The sequence below is a fragment of the Anomalospiza imberbis genome, chromosome 1 (genome assembly GCF_031753505.1).
Source record: "Anomalospiza imberbis isolate Cuckoo-Finch-1a 21T00152 chromosome 1, ASM3175350v1, whole genome shotgun sequence".
Taxonomy (NCBI): domain Eukaryota; kingdom Metazoa; phylum Chordata; class Aves; order Passeriformes; family Viduidae; genus Anomalospiza; species Anomalospiza imberbis.
The window spans coordinates 18258833-18285611 of record NC_089681.1 but is presented as its reverse complement, the minus strand read 5'-3'; the positions used below and the strand labels follow the sequence as shown (position 1 = coordinate 18285611).

The 26779-nt window shown below is 36.8% G+C and overlaps 1 protein-coding gene across 2 annotated transcripts; it reads right to left on the bottom strand.

The window, feature by feature from the left end:
• Positions 1-3604: 3604 nt before the first annotated feature.
• EIF3E (eukaryotic translation initiation factor 3 subunit E) lies at positions 3605-26779 on the bottom strand. 2 transcript variants are annotated; one of them, XM_068182961.1, is made up of 14 exons: positions 26620-26779; positions 24796-24910; positions 22606-22656; positions 21623-21740; positions 18552-18594; positions 17999-18103; positions 15915-16040; positions 14372-14496; positions 13541-13667; positions 11518-11619; positions 10758-10867; positions 5431-5533; positions 4838-4972; positions 3605-3766 (listed from the first exon to the last, which is right to left on the bottom strand). In XM_068182961.1, exons 1-14 carry the CDS (start codon positions 26707-26709, stop codon positions 3728-3730), a joined length of 1389 nt encoding a protein of 462 aa, XP_068039062.1. In that variant the 5' UTR covers positions 26710-26779; the 3' UTR covers positions 3605-3727. The 2 variants fall into 2 exon arrangements, with proteins under 2 accessions (XP_068039062.1, XP_068039063.1); XM_068182962.1 differs by lacking the exon at positions 22606-22656.

The window sequence follows — 26779 nt, the reverse complement described above, 5'->3', positions numbered from 1 at the left end:
GGAAAAAATAAAAAACCCTTCTTTTTAAAAGGGTCCTTGGAGCAGAAGTACAAAATTTCTCTATCTTTCACCCAAAAACTAAAGGAAAGAGAAGGAAGTCTTAAAAGAGTCTTCCTCTCCCCTCTCCAAGTCTTCTTTTAGCAGTTACTACAAATATTTTTTTGTAAAAGCAAAGCCAAAACAAGAAACACGAAGTAGACCTTATCTTCATGCAATTTAGAGAACTATTCTTGGATGTTTATAAAATATTGCTACTAATGAGATTGCTAAAGCTTAGCCAATGGAAAGTTATGACAGAACTTGCAATTGTCGTGCTTGAAGAAAGTTTCATCTATTGCCAGCCTACCGCACACTCACTCTGGCCAGCATCACCCTTTGCCTGAGAACAAACTTTGCCTTCCTCCTTCTGCTCTCCCCTGCCTGTGTAATTCAGTCATGACTCAGTTGTTTGTGACTGCCCAGGCAGGGAAGGCAGCACATTCCCCATAACCACGGGGACAGTCCCAGCCAAGCATACATTCAGCCACATGGAAAAGCCCTCGGGTGACTGCTGGCAGAGCCCAGGGCTGTTGCAGCACCATCAGGACAGCCCATGACTGGGCTTGTTCTTGGAGATTTAGATTCAGCCAAGATTTCCTCTCTGAACAGCAGTGTTGGGACATACAGAAAAAACCAAGCTGACTGAATTCTTACTGGGCTGCTGAAAGCACCATTTACTTCACCAGAGGCACCTGGAACTTAAGTCCTTCATAGCAACATTTGAATGAGGCACTACGCTTCCAGGCATTGAAACCAGGTGAGGTCTATCAATTTACAAGAATGATTTTTAGAAACATTACTTCATATGTGTAACAGCAAGTGGGCTTCAGAATACACGCACCACTCTCCCAACTATACAACCACCCTTCTGTTTCATTTTTTGTTTTAAAGAGTGACAAGCACATTTTCTAAACTTCTAAGCAGAGATGAGGGGTACTGACAGAAGTACTAAAAATAAATTGTTCGCTTAAAATCCCTTTCAATTAAAATTGCAATTTCAGAAAATAGGAAGCAAAACATACAATTACATCTACCTGAGATGTCACCAGTGAATAATATAGTTTACTCTGAATCTTACATCCATTATATGATTTCTATTTTAGTAAACTGACTAGCAAATATCTCTACTGGAAAACAGTATGAATTATTTTGAAATCCTGTCCTGAAACCTACCTGTGTACTATAATTGTCAGTGATGACAGCACCAGGATTTGAATGACAGTGCAAAACCAAGAAACTCCTAGCCTGCCATCCTCCTTAAAAAAAAAAAAAATCAGAATCAACCCACAAAGCAAGTTTTACATCCACAAGTTGAATAAACTCCACCCCTTGAGCTTCCTAAGAAAGACCAAATAAAAGAGTAATGATTGTTTCTTTATTGAATGTAAAGGTCATACAAGTGTTGGGGTTTGTGAGCTGTACTGAAATCTTTAATGGGAGACCCTCTAACACATACAGCGTATCATGGTGGCGCAAGAATTAAAGTGTAGAGATGACAGAAAGATATTTTGTTGCTCAATACTTTTACAGAAGGTACTGTTGTAATTTTGAATGGAAGTTTTATTTTAAGGCTTTCACATTTACAGAACATTCTCAAGGCTAAAAGCTTCATGGAACTGCCATGACAAAAAGCTACCAAATATTTCAGTAGTGCTGCAATCTGCATGTACCTTTTCTGTGCCTACAAAGCTGGTACATGAAAGGTCCAAAACACAGAGAAGAGAAAGCTATGATAACACAGTATCTCACTCCTGAGATGAGATTATTTTAAATCTGTACTTTTAAGTAAATTCTTCCATTCAAAGGAAAAGCAGCATATGGGCCCTTTCCCTGCTGTTTACAAAGAAACATTCCTATTTTATCTCATTTAAAAATTCTTTAATTATTACACAGCTGCACTTCTATGATTGTGTTCACAGGGAACAGGGCTATTACACAATCTGGATTGTTCTAAAGTGACTGCTTTGGGGCTGTAACAATATAGAATGAATCTACAGATTGCAATTTAATCCATCCCTTGACAGAAAACTTGGGGAATAAGGAATTTGGCATAGAGCATGCTCAGCCTTAGTAAACTGCTCTCTAAAAGCAACTTGTTAACTTCAGCTGTGTTTCAGAACTCTTCATCCCCACCCTAGGAACCAATGTTATACATTAAGTGAATCCTTGTGCTGTAGAACACCTTTCTTGAAACATGGCTACAGACCAGCAGCAATCTACTTTTAATTGCTTATTGCTACCACTTCGTAAATTCCAGTTGCTCAGCCAAGGGAGGGACCTTTGAAGGCCAGAGTTCAACTCCCTCCTCAAAGCAGGTTTAGGTCTATCAGGGTGCTGAGGTACTCAGTAAATCCAAATTTCTGGGTGACTACTTCTAGTCCCTGATGATCTTCTAGTAATAAAGCTAAAAATATGGTTATTCCCACTTCAATCTAACTGAAATTTTCCCATGTTTTGTGTCCATTGCCACTGATCCTGTCTCCATGCAGCTTGAAGACTTGTCTTGTTGTGAATCTACCCTTTAATACAACAGTAAAAACTGGTCTTAGCCTTAAGGCTGAACATCACTAAACTGTTCCTCCTTTCCCAGGCAACATGTAATTCCAGAGAGTAAGTAGGAGTGTTGGCAAGCTGCAACAACTTTACACACATAGATGAATCCCAGAACTTAAGGAGTTAAGAGGGAAACAGGCACACATTTGGAACAAGCTGAAGGTGAGTCACTGGCATTTCCCTCAACCTTAAACACAAAACTGTATGCAGTGATAATGCCTCTTCCTTTCCAACATCCACACTCACCTCAGTGATCAGTCACTATACTTTACAGAACTCAGAAAAAGGATCTGTCATTTTCTCTTAAAGACAATGAAGCATATTCTGCAGTGCAAAGGTGCTAAGGAAATCCAGGCAAGCGTGAAAGAGGAGTTGAAAACCCCAGAAACTTACAAACCCCCTACAAAATCCAACAGTTGAACTAGAGTTTTGCTCTCTAATGTTTGCATCATTCATCTTAAGAACTTCAAATTTCAGAATGAAAGTTTTAAACCATATGCAAGCTCACCTGTCAGGCCTTTTGTAATCCTCCCTCCCCACTAAAAATACTCCAACAACACAGGGTGAGATTAAAACGTGATTTCAAACAAGAAAAATTCTGAAGCATGAACACAAGAAGTCTACTCAAATTATTCTACATGTAGGCTATGTTAGGTTTCACACAGAAGATACTGGCTACAAGTGCCTTTGCTCTTCCATGCTTCTCCTGTAACAAGCAAAAGCATGGAAGCACAGAAGATTTTGGCTTGACCGCATGTTCAAACATGGTCTATTTGTTTGTTCCACACACTAATTTTTTTAATATGTAACATGTGCAATAGGTAATAAAAATGTATAAATCCCTGCTTTCAAACACAGACAGCCCTGAGAGCAAAAGCATCCTTTGGTACAAACAGACCTTAGATAACTGACATCCTAAATTTTGTAAAATGTGATCAAACACGCTGTAAAATACTATGATGTTTAAAAGTCCTTATAAAACATATTTAAATCAAACACACACACAGATGGATAAAAGTAGCCAATTTTATTCCAATAACATAAGCTCTAACACAAAATCACTTTTCTCAAAAAGGTTACGTATTTATGTGCTTTTTAGTCAAACAAACAGATTTGTCCCCACTGTAGAAGTGTTTCAATAGAATCCAGAGTCTTGTGTAGCCCAGTTGGGTGCCTAAAAAATGAATAAACATTAGAAGAAATTACTGTATTACCTAATACTTCTGAAACTTATAACACATTAATTTAAACAGTGGGAATGTTGTTAATAATGAAGGACACCCTGTAAGATTAAAGCCAAGTGCTGATATACCAGACACACATACACACTGTAATTGAGTTGTACAGCTGAGTTCTCTAAGCTAGCAGTTTCAAAAAGAAGTTCTAGAAGATCCCAATACAAATACAGGAATAATTTTTCAGCTATATTTTTAAAAGAAAGTAATGACACATCTTTCATACAACTTCCCATTAACAGAATAAACTAGTGCACCACTTCCTGTCCAATTTCTACCAGTATTTCAGCCAAGCATGAGGAAGTGCAATAAAACTTTTAATGTTTAAGCTATTTTACTGTGTGGTTTGTTCTGAATTTTTTTGTTTGTTTTAAAGATGTATAGTTGGGCCTCAGAGCCATCCCCATTACAGAGCTGTTCTCCTTCATAGAGCTTCCCATACTGTAATGTGGAGGAAAGCAAAACCAGATGATCTTACCAATTTTCTCATTTTCACTGATTCTACTGAAACTTTTCAATGACTTAATTACATTTTCTAGAATTTTACTTAACAGGTTTAACAGGGTTTAACAGGTTTAGGGTTTTGCTCAATTCCTCCGCCATGTTCCAATCTTAAGCACCATTCATTCTCCTTTCAATACCACATACGCACCTACAATACTTGTGACTACAACTCACTTGGGAAAAGTATTGTAAGTACTTTCATAAGTGTCACACTTCATAATCTGCCCTTTCCTGGTGGTGAAGGAGACCATTTAAAGGAAGCAGAGCAGCAAATGACAGAAAGACTTATGCAAGAGAATAAAATCTAATGATGAAGAGAAAGGCTAAAAGAAAGCAAGAGGCACTGTCTAATTCTCCTCTTGACGAAGCCTTTTCCAACGTAATTCCTAGTATTAGAACTAGGAGTAGGCACATTTGGTGAATTAAGGCATAGGTTAGCATTATACTCAAATTTATCTCTCTTAAAAAAGACAGCATGAATTCAGAAAAACAAAACTTATACTGACCTCAGATCTACCACTCTGATTCAGTTTCTTCTCAATGTTCATAGCCAACATTTGACTACGAAAAGACAGGCTTTTGGTCTTTTCAATCACTTGTTGATAAGGGGAGACTGCATTGTTGCCCATGACTACATGGCCCTAAAACCCAGCAAAGACAACAAATTTAACAATTGCTCAGCTTGCAAGGATCTTGAATGTAATACTTCGCTTTCAGAACTTTTACAGATCTTACAGACAAGCACAAAACACAAGAAATGAAATCTACTACATTTTATCCAGGAACAGGAAGTTTTGATTTCTATTGTTTTTCTTTGCCCATGAAGTAAAAGAAATTTAATGAAAAACTCAACAAATTCACTTGGATCCATCTGGCTTTAAAATGAAAGAGAGTAGGTTTAGATTAGATTACTATGAGGGTGGAACAGGTTGTCCAGAAAAACTGTGGGTTCTCCACCCCTAGAGTGCTCAAGGGCCAGGTTGGATGAGGCTCTGAGCAACCTGGAATAGTGGGAGGTGTCCCTGCAGGGGGGTTGTAACTAGACAGTCTTTAAGGTCCTTCAACAAACACCATTCCATGATTCTGTGTACAGTCTTACCAGCTTTGAATCCAGTTTGGCATCTAACCGTGCATTTCGGATTAGATTGACAATCCACCTTTCTGCTTCTTCAGGAGTCATATTCAGTTTATCTGCCAACATGCTAAAAGATAAACAGCTTATTAAATGGCAAAAAACCTCTGATATTGGTAAACATAACGAAGGACTATGGAATACAAGTCAAACCAATACAAAATATGGCACAGTCCAAGATTCAAAAAATACTGCACAGCTGGGACTCTTGCTTTAGTTTGACTGAAATGACTTTAAAAATTACATACATGCATCTCCCACCCGCATTGCAAATAACAATGCATCTCCCAAAGTGTATACTTATTCATTCTGAGCTACACCATATAGTCTTGACCTGCACAATTTTCCTATGTTCCTATTAAACCTTGTCTACACAAATATTTTTGGAAAAATTGTCAACATAAGACCACCACCACTATAATAAAAAAAAAAAAAAAAATTCAACCAAACTGCTTTTATTCTTACTTAAATGCAATCAGCAGTCAAGAAAGTATAGATTAACTAGTCAAAAAAATGTTTAACAAGAAAGCTTCACTCCAAAGTTCAGGAACAAGACCCATTAGACAGAGCTTGGTATAGAAGATATGACAAATACACCATGTTAAAACTTCTTGCAACTTCAAGGCAGGAAGGTGGGTGAGAACAGAGAAAGGAAAATTCTTAATGAAACAAGCACTCTTGTCTGGGAATAATTCCTCCTAATAGTGCTTCCTGTGGCTTTCCAGCTAACTCCTTTAGCTGCCTGCTGGCAGTTGGCTCATACAGGGCATTAGTAACGCTCATTCTTCCATCAGCTTGCAGACTAAGGAAACAAACATGAGGTAAGGGCTATGGACATGACTAAAAAGGCAGCTGGCAATGCTGAGTTGCACAAGAGGTCAGTTTCTCACCATTTTACAGAATCTTGCCTAAATATCTTTTTCTCCACCTGAAAAAGTGATTTTCTTCTTGATGATTATTTGCATCAAGTAAATACTTTATAAACTATCAACTGTTAGATCATCTACCTGACTGGACTTCTACATACACTTCTTCATACAGCTGTCGCTCCTATATGGTCTTGATCTCTTACCTTACTCCCAACTATAAAAGCAAATGCCATTTTTTTTCCACAGATAAACACATAGTTTAGAATAGAAAAAAAAACCCTAAGTAACTTAAAATACTGGATTTACACTGACTCAAGAGAACTAAGAAAACAAATGGGTAACAAGTGTTGGAACTTGGCAAAGTAAAGGGAAGTAAAACCCAACCCCAGCTGCTACTGTTCCAGCAGACCTTTTAACCTGAGTTTGAATGAGCAATTGTAAAGGCTGAAGAGAGCAAAAGACATTAAGGATGGAAATTTTTGTGGAATTATCAGTCACCTGGACAGAACATGAGATACTTTAAATACAAAAAAAGTACAATCATTTTATTACCCATAATCAGTGATGTTAAGCATTTGACTTGAACCTAAAGAAATTTTAAACTGAAAGTTCATGGGGGTAGGTATAATTCTCATATTTCCCTTTTAGAAACCTTAGTACAATTTAGATAAGGTAAATTCCCTTCCACAAGAAAGGCCACTGCCACTACAATGGGGCTTAAGCAATCCAGCTTTGGGATTACAGAGTGGAACCTCCATTCCTGGAGATAGGAGGATTTACTTGCAGATTCCTGACTAAGTAGCAAAATGGAATACTTCTGTGGGACCTGCTCAGACCTGGAATTGGGTTCACAGGATTAAACCAGATGACTTCCAATCTACAGCACCTACACTTTCCTTTTTTCCCTAACAAAGTCCTCATGTAATTTGAGGGGAAGAGGGCACAGATTTCTAGAGAATCATTCCAAGCCAGAAACTATGAAGTATTTTGCATTCATTACTAGCAAATAATTCTACCTTTTCCTGTATCTACATTTTACTACTAGCTCAGCTGCTTCAGAAGTGCCTTTTCTTTCAACTAAAAAGTGCTTTTTGAACAAACATACTGTATATATGTAGCAACACAACAGAAGTAACACTACACAAGTATTATTTTCCTGAACATGTATCTGGAAAACTTAAAAATCAGAGAATGAAAATGACAAGAGTAAAAAGGATGTAAAATCTGTTTTTTCTCACCTTGTAGCTTTGAGACTTACACAGATTTTAAATTTTAGTATAAAATAACTGACATTATCAGGTAGCACCTATCTTTTAGTGAATAAAGAATATATCTATTAAAAAACCTAGAACTTTAACACATCTTTGACACAAGAGACAACCTTCCTCCAGCACTTGGGGCAACTGGATTCCATTTTAGAGTCTCCTTGCAGCCTACACTGAAGCAGCCAGGACCACCCAAAGTGCATGGATGCATAACACAGAGGTATTTTCCTGGTAAAGTAACACACATGCCTTCCAGAGCAAATGCATGGAAGATCTATCCTGATTACAATTCTGTAACGAACACCACCATTGTCCTACCACAGTCAGAACATGTATTTAAAACTCTCAAGAGATAAAATACAGCTTAGTCTCGTATAAGTTGGACAGCTGAAGTAATAGTGGCACATTTAGATTTACAAATACATATTAACACCATTAATATTAAGGAAAGGATGGAAGAAGTTGTATTATACAGAAGTTGTATAATACAGAAGTTGTATAATACAGAAGTTGTATTATACAGAAGTTGTATTATAGGTTACCATTGTTTATAAAGATTCTTGATATAATTCAATAAAAATTAAGTCAATTATAATGAAATACTATTAAAATTTAAAGAATGGTCTACTATTTCAAGTTACAGTCAATTTCAAATGGCAATTTCACCAAAACAGTGGCAAAAGTAATTTTTTTAATCATTTCTGCCCACCAGTTTTATAAGGAAATTCACTTACTTGGATCATGCTACGGCTAGTGTTGTTTTAAGTTTTCATTTACTTAAATTTCATTTCATTTACTGAATTCCCCACATGCTCATATATGACATCCCATCTTGTATAACAAGGCGATCTTATATAAAGTTTTCTTGTATGTGCAGTACAAAAGAAAAATGAAGCATATCCAGCTCTCCAATTAAATACAGGCATATCAAACTAACTAAAACAGAATTGGCTTCCTCTATTACCCAATTACTGGCCAATTCCTTCAAAAGCAACTCTGAAATACTCCAAGAAATATTTATGAACCTAATTTAGTCAGCCCAAATATATTGATTACAGCTTGCAAAGAAATTTAAAACTGATATCCATCACTGAAAACACAACGACCTACTGAGAACCACCTCATTACTGATGACTGACACCGTGTTCAATTAACTTAGGGGCATGTGGTAGAAACATCCATGTCACTCTGAGATAAATGTCTTAAGTCCAAATCTATCATATCACTTGTCTCAGAACACACTATAATGCTTATAAAGAAAGGACACTGCTACCTATATTTAGGAATCACTCACACATAACAAGGACAGCAATATTTTTATCATATCTAAATATTTTTTATCATATCTACAATATTTTTATCATATCTAAAGCTGAAATATCACACACAGCACAAAAAAATGAACTATTAAGTAATAAACACTAAATAAATGGCAATTCCCTACCACAAAATTTGATAAAGCTTGCTACTTTTGCCATAATGAATCATTGGTATGTTGCCCACAGTTTATCAATATCTTTTGATACAAGGCTTGAACAATTCTTAAAGTACATATTGCTGAGTCTTTGCTCCTTGACTGGAGCAGAGGAGACTTCTCAGAAAGACATCTAGTCTCAAGTTAAAAAAGCTTAAACATCTAGTTTAATTGAAAACTTGTGCTTGAATATCTGCAGTATTCACACCATGAGAAAAAAATTGTAAGAAAGAGCAAGACACTATTGGGCTTTATATTCCCCAGAAACTCATCCTTAAGAGCACTACATGTATGGGTTTTTTTTTTCCAAATACTTATTCAAACCCCCTTTATGCCTAAGCATGCAGTACTCTGCTTCAAGTGATTTTAGACAAAGCATTAGCCCTCTTATAAAAACAAATATTAAGTATGGAAAAGCTCTGCTCTCAGCATGTAGTTCCATTTCCTATTAGGACTATATGCTTAAACTCAATACACCACAGCTGACTAAAACGCTCAAATCCACTGTTCGCCTTTCACATCAAAGCCACTGACTATTTTAAGCTGGTATGAAGGATAAAAAAAAACATTCCAAAGGCAATGAAGACAAGTGTTACCCAATGACTAAAGATTAAAAGTAGTAAGAATCAGTCCTTTTTCCAACTACATCTATCCATAAAAAAAGCAATCCTTCCAAGAAGTTTGCAATATTAAGGCAGTTTTCTCTCAAAGCCTTTCCTTTGAAATCAGGCAGTGTTAAATCCTTTCCTCAGAGGATTAGATGCACACATTTGCTCTGGATACAAGCTAGTAACAAGACTCCATTGAACTTGATCAATTCAGCAGTCTTCATTTCTCCTCTCTCAAGGATGTCTGCACTGCTCTCTACCAAGGAGATTTTTTACAGAATTCAGTTTTTGACTTTTTCCTTTTTAATTTAAGCATGTAGAAGTATGGGAAATGTGGGCAAAGGCCATGTGGAAAGAGATCTCAAGTATATATAATATCTTCCTATTCAGTTTTTTTTTTAATATACATATACAAGAGGCATCAGAGCTGATCCATTTGAAAAACCTGCATTTATAAAATAAATCTAAATAAATAGACATATTTGCTAATAACAATTCTTGCAGCTGAATCACTTTGTGTCACAGGGAATAAAATCCATTGTTTTCTATTTAATTAATGAAAAAGCAATGTGATTTAATAAATTTCAAAGAATATACCTATAAGACAGACATGGGTATCTGTATCTACCAAATCAAAATAAATTTAAGCAATTATTGTATTCGCAGTTTGTACTTACTTAATATTAACACTCTACCTCAACATGTGGAATTGAGGCCCAAATGAGGTACTGTCATCAGGACTTTGGTGACACTGGATATCAAAGTCTGCATTAAATCCAGCAGAGATCTCACTTAAAAACATAGCAGTTTTAGCTTGCAAGAACTGCTTGTTTGAGGAGGGGGGCGCTAGAGGTGGCGGAGAGGTTGCTTTGAAGTTCAACACAATAATTAAACTCTGAAATATAATTATAATTCAAGTACATCACATCAGAGTTATAAAACTAGAAAGAATACTATGCAAATGAGATTTCAGTGAGGATTTTACTTGACAACTGAATACTTCTTGAAGTTTGCACTGTCTGTCAAACTGCCCTCCATGACTGATTTTCTGAACTGAGGAATGAAGACATTCTCTTACCCAATGCTGATGCACTGATGGATGCGACAGAAAGTCTCAAATATAAAGAGCCGGGCATTCTCAATGAAGTCCTCAAGGCACGCCACTAAGAAGAAATCATTCACAAGCACCTGCAAGCGTAAGCAGAAAGGTAACATGAGAGCCAATGTACGAGTAGAAACTTACTGGTAGACACTGCCAATAACTAAGAGCAGTCAACAGTACACCTAAAAACATTATTGCCATATTCAAAGATGTGGCAAAAAAGCTATAGATGAACAATATTTTTCCTTGTTCAGCATCTTACTAAATTTAAACTGCATGCTACCATGATCACTGAGGTCTGACTCAAGAAGAGAGCAAGGCTGTAACTCTACTGAAGGTCAAACTCTACTGCTGCCCTAACTACTGAAGACCCTTTCAACACAAAATTTGACTCCCCACCCATCTTTCACAACAAAAGGCAAATCTGAGCTTTTCTTCAAGCATTTCTCAGACTTTAATGGAAAACCTGAAGCTCAGCCAAATGCATGATTACCTATTTGCTTCTTCTCCTAGAACTTCTTAAATACAACATTATTATAACATTAAAGCTATATCCTTAACAGTAAGTCACGTGTAAGTGTTACAGAATGAAACTCACCACCACCCAACCATGAATTTAGGTTTATCAGAAAACACTGGCAATGTAACCAAACACCACTTCAAACAAATTAGCAGCTCATTGTGAATTTTAGAGGTCTTAAAGGAAAAGTAGTCTTCTAAGTATTTTAAGTCTTACTGTTTCACACTCTCTCAGCTTCTTCTGCGCTCCATCAAAATCAAAGTTAACGTACAAGCATTCCACAAACTCTGTGATAGGGTCCCTGTATGTGTAGGACTCCTATTAACAAAAAAATAGGAACAACATCAGAAATCAAGGCCACGTGGTCACTCAAGTATTCCTTATAGTCTTAAAAAAATTAATAGTGGAAACAAGCCCATATATCACCTTAAAAAAAAAGTTGAACTTCCACATTCTCCCTATAAAAGCTACATAAATGTGCTTCCTCCCAAAAGTCTGGTAAAACAACCAGAGGTGTAGTTTCACCTTCAGCATTTAATGATGCAATCTCTGGGTTAGGAAACTCTCGAGTCTAGAGCAGTCTCTGTATCAAACCTTCAAATTTCATAAGATAAGACAGAATAGTCTTCCTAAATTCTGATTTCAAAGACAACTCCAACAACAAATCCTTCATACTTCAAACTGAATGATTATTTGATTTTCATAGACAACATAGCTAACAAAATTGCTCCTTTCTATATACGAGCTACTTCAATTTATTTTGGCATTACAGAAGTTACTCAACTTTCTCAATTACGAAGCAGAGACAATGCTGCATCTATATACAATTGTGTAATTTCAGATGCAACAAACATCCCCTTAAGTGTTTCTAATGCATATTTTAAGAGAGCTTAAGTCACTATGTATCAGTATCTGCTTTACTATACAGTAAAATCAACAGATTAAGGAAATTCCTAAGAGAGATATTTTTCTCTACTGATCGGTTATTTTTTCCTTCCCCAAAGAACTGTATTTACAATCTCATTATTTAGGTTTAAAATTAAGTTCTATACATGTTTCTCACATCAGAATTGCACTTGTTAACCATTATTTGCAGAATGGTCTTAGAATGAGCATCTTTCAAACTGCTTACCTATCAGTTCAACACTTGCAAAGATGTTGCAAGTACACACAATCTTTTACTGCTACTGAAGCAGCACCACAAGTTATTTCAAATCTCCAAAACCTCTACCATATCATCATTTAATATCATTAATCATACAGAGTAGAAGAGTACTAAAAAATCTGATGGGCTTTTGTTTTGAAATTCCCTAAGTTAGCATTTTCAAAATAAGTACCCTTATGGTGTGCATTATTACACAAAAGCAAGAAGTTGTAACGTTACTTACTTCAAGTATTAGAAATTCATATTACATTAGAAGCTCAATGTTACAATCAGATTTTAGATAAAGAAAAAAGCTGAGTAATAACACTTACCACTGATTTATTTCTTATGCTACTTTTTGTGAACACTAATGCTTAAAAACAGATTAAGTTGTAACTAAAATGTGATCTTTGCATTGACTGTGTTTTGCACAGGTAGTTCCCCAAATGCTTGAAGTGATTAAAATTGATTGCTAGCCTATAACAGTACTGTCATATTTATATACATACACAGATACAATATTACTCACAACATTATCAAGTGTGTGAAGTGTATTGGTTTGTATACAAGTGGCTTGCTGATTTCAGATAAAAATCTGGGCCATAACCCCCACTGACTGCTACCAAGCAACTCTTTTATTGCTCTTCTCTGTATCTCCATGCTCATGCGACTGTGACAACAGAACCATTTTCAAGAGAATGCACGTGAATTCAAATCAACACACACAATTCAGTAGTTTTGAAATGTAAGAAAGGACCCTTATTCATACAAGAATATACGGTACAGATAACTGAAGAATCAGATCCAAAGCCATTTCACATCTCACTGAATTTTCAGCATTTAATAATACAGAAAGAACGGTGTGCATACTCTACTGTATATATGTGTACATACACTGCTCATGCATATGAAAGGAGAAAAAAATTATTTCATCCTCCCACTGACTGATATGCATTTTACTTCAGTAAATCTTTCACTGACAAAAATCAAGTATCAAAATACCTCAAATCCTAATCCAGATATATTACTAGAAAAATGTTATAATGAAGTCTCCTTAAAAAATAGGCAAAAAATATCAGATACTGCAGTCCTTACCTGCTGAATAACCTTGACTAGATCTTTCAGCACTTGTCTGCGTTTACGAACATCCTTATTTGTTATGACTGCAGTAGTCAAATATCTGAGGATATGTGGGCACATTGTCTGAATTGCATTGAGATACCTAGAAAGAAAAAAATAGGTAAGATTCAGAACTCAAAGGTATACTGAAGTTTGCTGATGACACTAAAATGGGAGGAGCTGTTAATTCCTAAAAGGCAGAGAGGCCCTGCAGAGAGATCCTGACAAAGAAGTCAGAGGGCTGGACAATCACCAACTGTATTAAGTATAACAAGGGCAAATGTCAGATTCTGCATCTGGAACAGGGCAACACTGGATCTATGTACAGACTGGGGAATCAGAGGCTGGAGAGCAGAAAGGGATCTGGGAGTCCTGGTCAACAACAAGCTGAATGTGAGTCACAGTGTGTCCTGGCAGGCAGGAGGGCCAACTGTGTCTTGGTGGACATCTGGCACAGAATCACCAGTTGGGCAAGAGAGGGGATTGTCCTGTTCTGCTCTGCACTGGGTGCACCAGTGCCTCACCTTGGTACTGGGTACCACAATGTAAGAAAGGTATCAAGCTATCAGAGAGCATCCAAAGGAGAGCAACAAAGACTGCTAGATCTACATATAAGTCAATCCTCTCACAAACAGTGTTTCAATTTTCATTTAGTCTGGGATTTCCCAAGAATCTTTTAAAATAGCTTTCTACAATCAGAATATAACAATACCTTCACCCTGCAGCCCTAAGCTCCGCAAGCTTGCATATTTATCATTTGCCTTCAGTTTCATTTAAAGACCCCCCAGATGATACAACAAAACTTACTGTGGCTGATAGAGAAAAAGGTCAATGATATTGTCTCTCCCTTTAGGATGATTAAAAAACACGAACAAAGACCAGTGGATGAGCCATGTTCTTTGCTGAAGAGACTGCAGTGGAGAGCTGACAGACTAAGAGAAAATGTAACATTGGTTCAAGTCAAACACAACACAACTTTACTTGAATACTAATCCATGGAAACCTGCAATTGCCCAAAACTTTGTGATTTTGCATCAGCTCTTTGTAACTGTCATCACTGTGAGGCCGAGTTTGACCTCCAGCTTTTTTGTCATCTCAATGATAAATCTACTTGAAGTTTAAGCAAGATAAATTTTCCAATATTATATTCCAAACTGTTTCCTGAAATTTGCAATTATGGTAAGAGCAGAGATTTTAGCTCTCCAAGACCACCATACCAACCTAAGTTACTTCCCTTCTTAATTCCAAATTCCTTGTATTCCCTCTTCAGATGTGATTTGAGTAACTACTTGGCTTTTTCACCTTTTCTGTTTTACATCATTTCTAAATTCTCACAAGACCTTTTTTCTCAATGAAACTCTATCATCACTTTCGGCCAAAAAAAAGTCATTATCTTTATTTAAACCTGCTGATAATGGACAAACAAGGGTTCAGCTCCAAGTACCTGTATTAGCTCCAAATTTCAACAGCACTTCAAACAAACTGCAAAACAACCCACTGAGGATGAACTGACAGGGTAAGTAATCCTCCCTCTGAAGAGCATGACAACAGACTGCTCTAATTCAATCCTAAAAAAATCTTGGGAGTTTAATAAACAAGTCAAATAGTCTATAATAAACATACAGAATCATAAAGAAAAAAATTACAGAAGAAAATTTGTTAACACTAATTATCTGCCACATAGACAAAGAACGACTGGGGGACAGAAAAAAACCTGTTTTCTCAAGACTCTGGTTCAGAAAAGAGAACTTCTCTCATCTCTCTTTCACATCTGATATGGCCAGTGAAGCTCCACAAGCAAAGAGGAGAGGTCCCTAATCTAATCAGGTGCTCTGAATTATTACTGCAGCCCCACTCTTCCCTTTAAGTTCTTGGTACTCATCTGAACTCAGGAGAGTTTTGTCAAGAAAGCTGAATTAGCTGAAAACTATTTCCAAACACAAGATGATTGCAATTTCTGTCATAAAGCACTGTCTTCATCAGATAATATGTTTTATTTACATGCATTTTATTCTTTCCAGAAAATGAATAGTAAGTATCTGAAATTTAAACAGCAGTTTCACACAATGATACCTTGCCCTCAAACACATCCCTAAGATTTTTTTGTTTATTGGAAATATATTTGAAAATATAGATTAGAACCTAAAGTGTTAAGAGGCAAGCAATTTGAAAAATAATGTTTCATTATTTCTTCACGAGCATCCTTTGACTCTCCCACTGCCAATAAGAAAGTATCAAGTGAAAAGGTGGTAACCTACTCCTAAACAAAACTGCAAGTGATTTATAATAAAACTTGAGTACTAGCACCTCTAACCTCTCACCTTGCTAAGATGTCCAAGATTTTACTTACATTATTATCTATTGTCTCCTTTAGTCTTGTGAGATCTTCCATGGCTGCATCCCAATTCTGCATCAGGATTTCAGATGCCAGTTTTCCCCAAAGAGAACTCAAAGCATTTCTGTCTGTTGCTGGAACCTACGTTCAACAATAGCAACCAAGTCACACACTTAGTTTTTTTAAAAAATTATCATTTACTTTTAAAATTACAAATGGTGTTTTCTGGAAGTATTTTTCATTTACAAGATATCAATTTTGCATAATCCTAACTTTCCAAATTAAGTTAGGGTTTTTTTTCAGAAAAACAGTTTAAATACAGAAAAAAAAAAAAAAAACAGTAGTAAAATTTCTTACACAGAAACTAGGAAATCCTGTCAAAGAAAGACAAAGATCCATGCTGCTACAGTTCAAGTTAAAAAAAAAAAATTAAAAATGGCTGAGCAACAGATGACACACTGGTTCCAAATTTATTTTGGGTTTCCTTTTTTTCCACCATAAAAAAATGCTTCTAAACTAGTAAAACAAGGTTATTACAAGGCAGGTTCCTAAAGAACTCCTAATAGTAGGTAACCACCTTCAAAAAGCTAGCATTCCAAACTCTTCCTGCTAATGCCTTGCCCAGAAGTGTACTTGTTACAGCAATGTCCAGTGGAACTGCAACTTGGCAGCACTGAACCTGCTTCCTAAGGTCAAGCTGAGTTAGTTTTACACAGGAATGAGCTGCACTATGCCAATGTCAAATTCTGTTCTCAGACTGGTTACAATAGTTCTTTCACAGACTATGTTTCATCACACAGGGCTTTTAAACAAATCTTCTCCCATCAGAATTAGTAACAAAAGTTTTGTACGAAGCTATTATCAGCACAAAATCAGTACTTCATTTTTTGAGGTTACTGGACATACAAGAACATAATGCTATGTCCAGAAAAAAGTCATGAAGAATTAAGAACAGTTGCCCACAAACCTACATATGTAACCTTCACTTCCCCTGTTGGCACATAAAAAGAACCTAGAACACTGAAAGTCAGCTTTAGCATCAAGATTTAGACTAATAATTCAACTCATTCCTACTTTAAGCCCTGTTCTTCTGATTAAAGATACATTTTCCAATTTTTCTTCTTTAATTACAGTCAATTACAGAAATTTTTGTAGTTTACTCTAACAGTATATCAGAGAGTTAAGTTTACTTTTAGATGGGAATAGAAACTAGCAAGGAAAATGCATTAAGGTATGAACCATTACATGTTTTCAGCAATCACTGCACAAATCTATGAGATACTGACTTATGAGCTCTTCCAGGAAATCCAGGTGCCAGTTTAGTAGATACTGAGTTGGTAAAGTTCACATGCTATGTGCTGGTTCTGAATCACTTAATTAGAGGTAGCTATTCACAATAACTACTTTTAGGTACTGCAGCTGTTCCAGCTATATTATCTGGATTTTCAAGCAGTTACCTTAAATTTCTATTTGTTAGTAAAGCAGCACATTCATTGACCACCAAAAATAAATTTACTGTACTGAGATTCTTACAAGACATCAAATCTTTATTCTCAAACTTCACTCCCATCAGTAACAAATGATATGAATTACAACAAGATGAAAAGAGTTGCTTCAGAGATGATGGATCTGGTTCTACTTTTATCATCTAAGCTGACTCATTTCATAGGGAAATGACTTATACTCAAATCCATCACAGAATTCAAGAGAGAACATATAACAGTTCAGATAAGAAGCTGGCAGTTCACCATTACCAGAAATTACATTCAACCTACCTGCAAGCTTTTCCCTGCTGTTGACTACATCTGTGCACAAAATCAAGTATTCACTTAATTGTATTAAATAATTAAATGCTACAAGACATACAAATTTAAAGAACAATTTTGAGTTCTACTTGAAAATAATGGAATTGCTGAACCATAGTGATGATTATTAACCATTACTGTCAACTTTGGCATACAGTAATTGCCTCAAAAAGCTATAAAGTATTATATGCTAAGAATGCATATAGACAATTTACTGGTATAAATACTTCATTGAAAGTAACACCAAATAAACGAAAAAACTAAACCCCAAACCAACAACCAATCAAAACTTACCAGAACTCTAAAGAAGTAGAGATATTCTGCAGCTCCTGAGTAGTTGCCACATTCATACTGGAATTTTGCATACCTGTAGAGTGTATCTAGGTACTCCTGCCGAAACTGAAAAGGAATACAATAAAAGCTTTTATTCCCTAGGAAAAAAAACCACACTGTCACAAGCTGATTTTAATAGTAGAGTAAGATTTGAAAACTGTAGTTTTTCAAAAGACATAGAACATAAGAAAAGACAACCGAAAACTATTATATTCTCAATCCATGCCATGGAATGAAAGTTTAGACCAATACTGGAGAAAGGTGAAACCTTGCATTACAAAGTAAAGCACACCTAAGCTACACAGGTGCAGCCAGCATTACATTTCAGGGTTTTTTTTAATAAAAATTAAAAGTTCAAGGGATTAAATATGCTAGTATTAGGAATTCTACCTATTAGCCACATTGACAGGGGACAGGACAAAATGCTAGGCCATACTTGGTCAAAATGCTGTCAGCTGTGAGGGAGGTTGAGTGAACAGACTTAGAACTGAATTCCAGCAGCTACAACACTTACCCCGTGCTTCTCAGCTAAATAGTCAAACAGCATCCGACCATCTCTATTATAAAAGGATAGAAAGCACTGTTTTTACAAAATAAATTGATAGCCACCATGCAACACTAAACAATGCAACACAATTTTAAAGGTAAAACACAAAAAACTGAGAAGAAATTTAAAGTAAAATTCTTCCACTTGTTCAAAAGCAGCTGCAGTCATCTATTACGGCATCATGTAGTTTCAAAATCTTTTTAATGAATGCCACCTGCAACAATAACTACAGTTAAGAAAGTGGAAAGTTGTTTTAAATTTGATAGCATCCTTAGCCTTCAGTATGAAAGTTCAATTCTGAATTTGAGCTCCTCCCACTCTCATGTTCCAATTTCGGAGCAGTTACTCTAGACAACCTTGATTTTAACAGGAGATGGGAAAAATGGCAAAGACTAGAGTAAACAGAAGTAGGAAGGAAACTTTCAGTACTACTGTTAGCACTGAGAATGGGTCACAAGACTATCTCTACCACGGCGAATATGTGCAGAACACAGAACCATAAAACATAATCATACTATTAAGTTCTAAATATCTATGACCATGTGATCACATCTCTGAAGACTGCTTTTTCTTTAACATTAAGACTAAAAGAACAAGCAGTATCACCTAGATCAAAGAGAAGTTTAAGCTTCCAGGAGGCAAGCTGTAAATTCCTTGAGACAAAGTTATTTTCAAAATTATATGCAAGGGAATATTTTCCCATTTACTCTGAAATCAACTGAGTGAAAAGATGTGAGTTTGTCAACATCCTCCAACAGTTGCTTAGAGAAGTGAAATGTTTTGGCTTATTCTTGGAAGAACTTCCACCTGCAAAATCTCCTTTACTCATTGTCTCCCTGAGGTGGATATTTTAAACAGTGCCATCATGGATCAAAAGTCATGATTTAAAGTCCTGATAATATGCAGCTATCTGAATGTGACAGAGATCCAAAATCACCAGCAGGAATTACCAAAAGAATCAAAACTTGTTTCTACTATCTACAGCATACTACTCAGGTCTAGACAGATGGGACATATTTCAGCCCAATTCTACCTATTACTATCTAACCCAAATAATCTGGATTAGAACTACTCCTGAGCCAATAAACCGAAACTAGAACTTCTGAGCTGTGAAGTTTCCAGATATTTTACAAACACAAATCACACAGCAGTTCTAAACCAAAACTTGCTAGAGATGAGTAGTAGGCCTAATATTCTATAGCATTAGGCAAGTTATATTCCATGCATTTATTGACTGTACTGTACCTCTTGCTCCCAAACAAGGCATTTCCAATTTGAAGAACATACTATTGACCAACTTTTGCGAATCAAAATCAAATAACAGAGCATATTCCCCTCAAAATGCTGGTATTTTAGTAACACTTTTCTAGCCTAATTATTATTAAAAAACTGGCTAAAGGTAAAGCAAGAATTTGATAAAACCTCAGTATGTTCAATTACATTTGACTAATTATGGAGGAAGATTTTTCTTGAAGACAACTGCCATAGTAACTAAGACTTTCAAAGCTTTACCAACAAAAGCAAATGACTCCTGGCTTTGCATTACCACAAGTCATAAACAAATGCAATTCCTTTTTCTTTATGTAATTATCTGACATGAACATCCATTCTGAAATCAGATGCAAAGGCAACTTACTTAGTTAACAATAGTTTTACAACAGAAATTTAAGTACATTCTGGTGGTATCAGGATAGAAAACAAACTTCTCTTGACATACTCTAAAGCTAACAGATTTCATGACTCCTACTGACATCTGTTTCATGTGTGCATTGAGACATAATACACTGCACCTCACAATTGCTGCACTGACCAAGATCTAAACTGATCTATAACCAATTCTGAAAACAATGCAAAGAGTGGAACAAAAAGCAGAGGCAAGAAAAAAAAAGAATGATAATGTGTATTTGAAACAGAGTAAATTCTAATCAAGTTCCTCTCCCTTGGGGGACCCAAGGGAGTCTCTTCAGGGAGTTTGTTCACAAAAAAAACATATTCACACAGAAGATTTCTGCAGACTAGAAAAAAGATTTTGTACATTCAATACTTTTCTAAGAAATTCCAGAAGTAACATTACAGCCTTCTTAATGTTACAGTATCAGTGGATGCACACAGCTTGCCAACAATAAAACCCAAGTACAATCTTCAAATTCAAGTTAAGCCATAGGTTGTCTGTCTCATACACTACACTCCATTTTAAAATTTTAGGGCAGGTAAGGCTAAAGAAGAGATTCAATTATTATTCCAGTTTGCTAGACACACTTACAACAGCAGTAACAGTGATACCTATCTAAAGGAAACAAGAAGTAATTTCTGCCAAACAAATACCTGCCCACCTCTCTGCTGAAGGTGCAGTTACTCCTCAGTGACTACAGCTGAACTCTTTCTTACAGAGCCTAATTCCAGCTTAACCATGGCAAAACTCTGACAGACCTTAGATACAACGTGCAGACAAACTCACTCTACTTTAATTAGTCCCATAAGAAAATTTAAAAGAAATTGGATACATCTTAAAAAGACTATTATGAGCACAACCTTACACCAACAAGATGGAACAGCTTGGGGGTGGAGAGAGTAAGTGGGAAAAGGACAGAACAGCCTAAAGAAATATATGCTCTGCGGATGAAAGGATGCTCATCCAACCAGGCCTCCCAGACTAATATGACACTCCATAACCTTTTTTGGAAGGCAGAAGAGAAAATATGAACTGTTTCAGCCTGTATTTTCCCTCAAAAAACCCTAAACCAAATCAAAGCCAAACAAAAAAGCACCTGTGATTGAACTGTACTGGATGATGACTATCACTTGTACCAAGTTGATTCAGGAACATTAAAAACAATAGATGTCTTTTTTACAACAGGGAAGAGCACTGAAAAGAGCAAACTGTGTCCAGCAATTTAAATTACCTAACCACAAGCACTACTTAAATACTGTATGAAAATAAAAATGTTTTTCTTGCAGTTACTACATAGAAAGCATTCTGAGCAGCAACACTTAAGAGGTACCAACAAGCCATCCTGACAAATTACATTAGAAATTACCTAGTAGACTGCATTTGCCTCGTAGTCTCTGGATCCTCAAACATCTTGACAATAGGTTCTGTTTCAGCTTGAAGCTGCTTCAGCTGTGCAACAACAGTTGTTCTTTTCTCACGCAAAGCTGAACACAAACAAAAAGACTTTAATATAATGCTTTAAGTTTTTACATGAACCAATCTGTAATTACATGGTGCTGACACTTGAACACATCTTCGCAATTCCTACATCACCTGTCCTCTCAGTCAATTCTCAAATCCATCTGTGTATAACAATTCTGTAACTTAGTAAAAACTTCTAACATTTGGTTCTTTTTCTCCTGTTTGGAGGCCACCAGAGAGCAGGTACAGCTGGAGCAGAGTCTGTATTACAAGAGGTATCTTCAGGCTTCCACTAAGGGAGAAACAACCTTCAACTAAGTTCACTTATTCCAAATAAACTTGCAAAAAAGGAAACAATCCAATGATACTACAAAGATGGATTTTCTTCTGACTGATGATAAGGTTCTGAAAGAACATTTAGATCAAACTTAACTAAAAATGGACAGGAAAAATTTCAAGCAGCTCAACCTGCAAAATTATGAACACTCCGTGCATAATGGAAACATAAAGCCCTTTATGAAAAGGTGTTTGGAAATTCAACTAAGTTTTAGGGTGATTATTTTACACAGACCACAAATTCCTCACCAAGTGCTAGCAACACAATAAAATGAAGACTTAAAATTTAGAAAAGTGTATATGTTTAAAAAAAAATAAGGAAAAATCACCCTGACATTGGCTATGTGAAACCCACGGGATCAGAGAAGCCAAGACTAAATCCCAGGAGATAAATGCAGGAAGCTGTGAAAGTGAGCCACACACCAGAACATTCAATGCCACGGTGAACAGTCAGTATTTCTTTCATGATTTGACTACACAGATATTTAAACAGGACATCCAAGGTGCCTAACACCATAATGGTGACCCAACCTAAATATGAGAACAACTTGCCTGACAGGAAGTGTTCCAATAAGGAGAAATTATCTCCACCTTCAGTTGACTCTTAAGATTATATAAGAGGAAGAACAAACAGATGAAAGAAAAAACATTCAGCTGACTTAATAAGAATACAAATATGTTTTCCTGAGACATCTCCTGGGTGTGTAATTGTAAGCTGATCTCATTGAAGACAAGACAAAAGCAACTATAAATTGTGCAGGGACATTTCTAATTTTAACTGTGTAAGTGAATTTAGTTTTGAGTACTTTAAACAGTGAAGTCCTAAAAAGAGTAGTGTAAACTTCTAGCAACGCCAGCAGTTCCACAAGTAAGAACCACCTGTCCGTACACACATTCTGGTAAGCACTGATACAAGAAGATACACATTCCAGAAAGATCTCAGAAGTGAAGGCCTTTGCATAGGAAGCTGTGCAAGGAAGCACCCTGAACAATATGTCAAAGAACTAGCTCTGCTTATATTAATTGAATAAAAGCCACACATCAAACAACAGTAAGTCATTATACAAAAAAAAAAAAAAAAAAAAAAAAAAAAAAAAAAAAAAAAAAAAAGCAAACAAAAAAGCCCCAAAAAAAACCCACCAAAACCCTGCCAAACTGATGATGTAAAATTTTGAGAGGTAGTGTTTTTCTAATGCTCTTTTCAAACAAGTGTGGAAATGGCTGGTCTTTGATGAAGGAAGAGCTCTCCAAGGGAGCAAGTTCATCCAACTTTCTTGCAGCTGTGACCTTATGAAGTTAAACTCTAAGGCAATCTGCTTTACTAACTGACTATAATCAGAATTCTGAAGACATCTGGAGCAGTTATTTTGTGGAAGTCTGCTAGAATTGCTATTTCTTGTGTTTACTTCTTTAGTATTTTACTCCTTAATTACTGCTGATAACAGTAAAATTCAACAGTTTAAAAAGGCTGAAGCAAGGAAAGAAAGAGGAATACCTATTCAGCTCTGTGATTTGTTTTATAGCCTTGATACAGCCTGACTTTTTTAATCAGTACAACTGTTAAGTAACCTAAAGGTGAGGCTATTATCACAGCTGTTTCTTTAGTTACAGAAGTGAAACCCTCTGGTTCTCATTACAATGTTACAAGTCCCATGTGTCACAGTACACATGCCTATAACAATGCTAGCACTCATGCCCATAACAGGAGCCACTGAACGCTAGCACAGACTTGGTCAAAACATTGACTCCCATGTCCATAAGCCCATCAATTCTGTTCTTCCAAAGAGGCGAGTGGCCATCTCTGCAGCTTCAAGAGTCTGAAAAGAGCAAGACCCAGAGGAAGAATGCAACAGCACCCAAGTCTCTTCCTCCTAAGATGCAGCAAAATAGACTGTAGTCCTAATACGAAGAAAAAGGTGAGGAATTCACCAACACAGAAAAAAGATGGAGAAATAGGAAGACAGTGGATATTGAAATAATAGGTCAGGAAGAAATGAACAAAATGAAACACCCAACCCATAAAAAAAGAACTGGGAGAAAACTCTTAAAATCAAAACACCCATAAAGAACGGAAATTAGACAAAGGTATATAATCTATTTTCTCCCCATTCCCAGATGTTCCTCAAGATTATAGAAATTTAAGTAGTAAACAGACCAGTTATCAAAATCATGGATAAGACAGTTAGAGATCACATTCATTATAATAATAAACTTATTTTCTCCTATAGAAACAGCAAGTCTTATATTGCCAAAACTGAGGAAAACACACATTAAAAAAAAAAAAAAAAAAACCAACAAAAAAAAAACCACCTTTCTTTCTCAAAGTCTAAAAATCAGCCACAGACAGACAAATCAATGGAATTACTTACAATGCAACTCTAATCTTAACATACTGGATGCTTTAAAGAAAAAGTCACCAAATCATTGTGCAAGTGTTTGACAGATGAAAAGCTATTGCAACTCCATTAGTTGCAGCACAACACCTTTAAAGTGCTTGAAATTACCAAATCAGCATTGAAATACTTAGGAGGTCACCCCAAGGTCAAGTTCCTGACAGACCAACAAACCCAAACTTCCCAGGATTAGGGCATTCTGCTTGTCTCAGTACTGCACATCCTTTTGGTAATGCCAAAGTTAAACAGTACTCTAGTTTTTGAATGCAACAAGCAATTACCACTAGTTATTTATTATTTTAGACAGAAAGGTTGAAAAACAAGATTTACATCTAAATGAGCAGCTTACCATGCGGAATTTCATCGGAATAAAGATTTTTGTACACATCCATAGCAAAATCCACCATGTTGGTATCACTGAGAAGATCCAGTTTTCCTTGGAGCAGCTCTTTTTCATTGTATATCTGAAACAGGAATTATTAACAGATTCATCTGAATAGTGTTGAGGAGTCTCAATTCATATTATGTATTACTTTTATGGCACAGTTTATGGACTTCTGTACAGTTGAATTGCTTTAAGTATCAAATCTCACTGCTCTATAATTAAGAGTACTTACTATAAAGCCTCTCTCCATTTACAGTCTTGACAAAATACCAAATATTTCCTGCTATCTATGAAAGCAGATACTTCAAAAGCTAATTAGAAGTCAAGTAACTATTACTAGTCTCTTAATAGGAATAGTAATTCCTATTGCAAAATTACATACATATTTAAAAAATAAAAAACCTTAACCATACCTTTCTTTTAAAGTATGGAATACTTTCCACAAAATAAAATGCTGATCAGTGAGGACTAGTTAAATTGCCTAAAGTGAATTTCAGAAGAGATGCACAAGATTAAACTCACAATTTAACTGTAGTGCAGATTAATCTAAAATATGTTGCTAGGTCTATAGTATAAAAAAATTTAGAATCGCTATGTAATCAAATAGTGTACTTTAAAACTTTTCAAATTGTTTTTTAGAGTTCATACTCCATAATTTATCAGTGAGTTGCAAACTGCTGTTAGATATTGAAGATGTAGTCGAGGGACAAACCCAGTACATTCCTCAAAAACATATTTGCACAAGAGCTGTACTACAACTGTCCACATCCCAGATACGGAATCTGTAGAAGTTTCATTCAGCAATGAACATTGTGCTGTTCAAAACTAACACCACAAAATTAACTATTTAATTAACTTCAGCTACCATAAAAATGCTAATGTAAAAATGTCCCCAAGATGACAGGCATTAAGCAAACTCCACATGCTAGACGTGACAGCTGGCTAGGTCAAGTTGTCTCAATGCACTCGTGGTTCATCAGTTCCTTTCTGAAGGCTAAAAATAATACCTACTTTAAATTCAAAACTTATAAAAGTTTACACATTCTGCTCCCATTTTAAAATAGTTTAGATTGATGAGAGTTTAGTCTGAAGTATCTGAAGCACTCGTCTGAGATACCTCCAGCATTACTAGGTTCTGTGTACCACTATAACTTAAAAATATACATAAGAAGACCAACAAGGGATAATTGCAGAAGGGACTTATATTTGTTTCCAACACAAATTCGTGATGACATGGGTTTCAAATTAGAATTAGTTAGTATCATTGGCGTAACCCCACAGACCGCCCTGAGCTCCGGCTGAGTGACGACCCGAGCACCAAGAGCCGCGGGGCTGTCGAGGATGTCCCACGCCGCGGGACTGCGGCTGCAAGGGAGAGCTCTGACTTCTCCTTTCTCCGCATATAGGTGACGGAAAGACACTACACCAAATCAGAGGAAGAAGAGTGTAGGAAGTCCGGGCTGCCTCGCAAGCGAGGGGCCGAGGAGCTGCGCGGCGTGATCAAGGAGCGGCTGCCTCAGGCCTCCTCTCGGCTCTGCTCCCATCCCTCCCCGGGCAGCCCCACACGCTTCGCCCCTCGACTCACGCGGCACAGGAGCCTCGAGCTCCTCCCTATGGAGGCTCCGAATCCCCCACGGGCCGCGCCCGGCTCCCGCAGCGCCCCGGCCCACGGGAGGAAGCCCCGGCCGCGGCGCACCCAGGCCCGCGGGAAGCATCGGCAGCTGGCAGCACGGCCTACCACCTTCCCACTCCCGCAGCCGGCTTCCCACCCCTAGGAGAGACACGCACCTCCTTGACAGAGAGGAATTCCAGCAGCGGGAAGACCAAGTGCCGGTCCAAGAAGTGCGCGATCCTGGTGGTCAGGTCGTACTCCGCCATCTTGGTGCCGGGAGAGAGGAAAGGCAGAGGCGCGACGCGGCTCTTGTGGGCGCTGCGCCTGCGCAGAACC

What these genes read in the sequence shown, in the direction of transcription:
- EIF3E (XM_068182961.1), bottom strand. Translation starts at nt 26,709, where the DNA reads ATGGCGGAGTACGACCTGACCACCAGGATCGCGCACTTCTTGGACCGG. An exon ending in AGGAGACAATAGATAATAAT is followed by an intron (nt 14,497 to 15,914) that starts GTAAGTAAAATC and finishes ATTTTCTCTTAG; the next exon opens with TCTGTCAGCTCTCCACTGCA. An exon ending in CTTTTTCTCTATCAGCCACA is followed by an intron (nt 13,668 to 14,371) that starts GTAAGTTTTGTT and finishes TTTTCTTTCTAG; the next exon opens with GTATCTCAATGCAATTCAGA.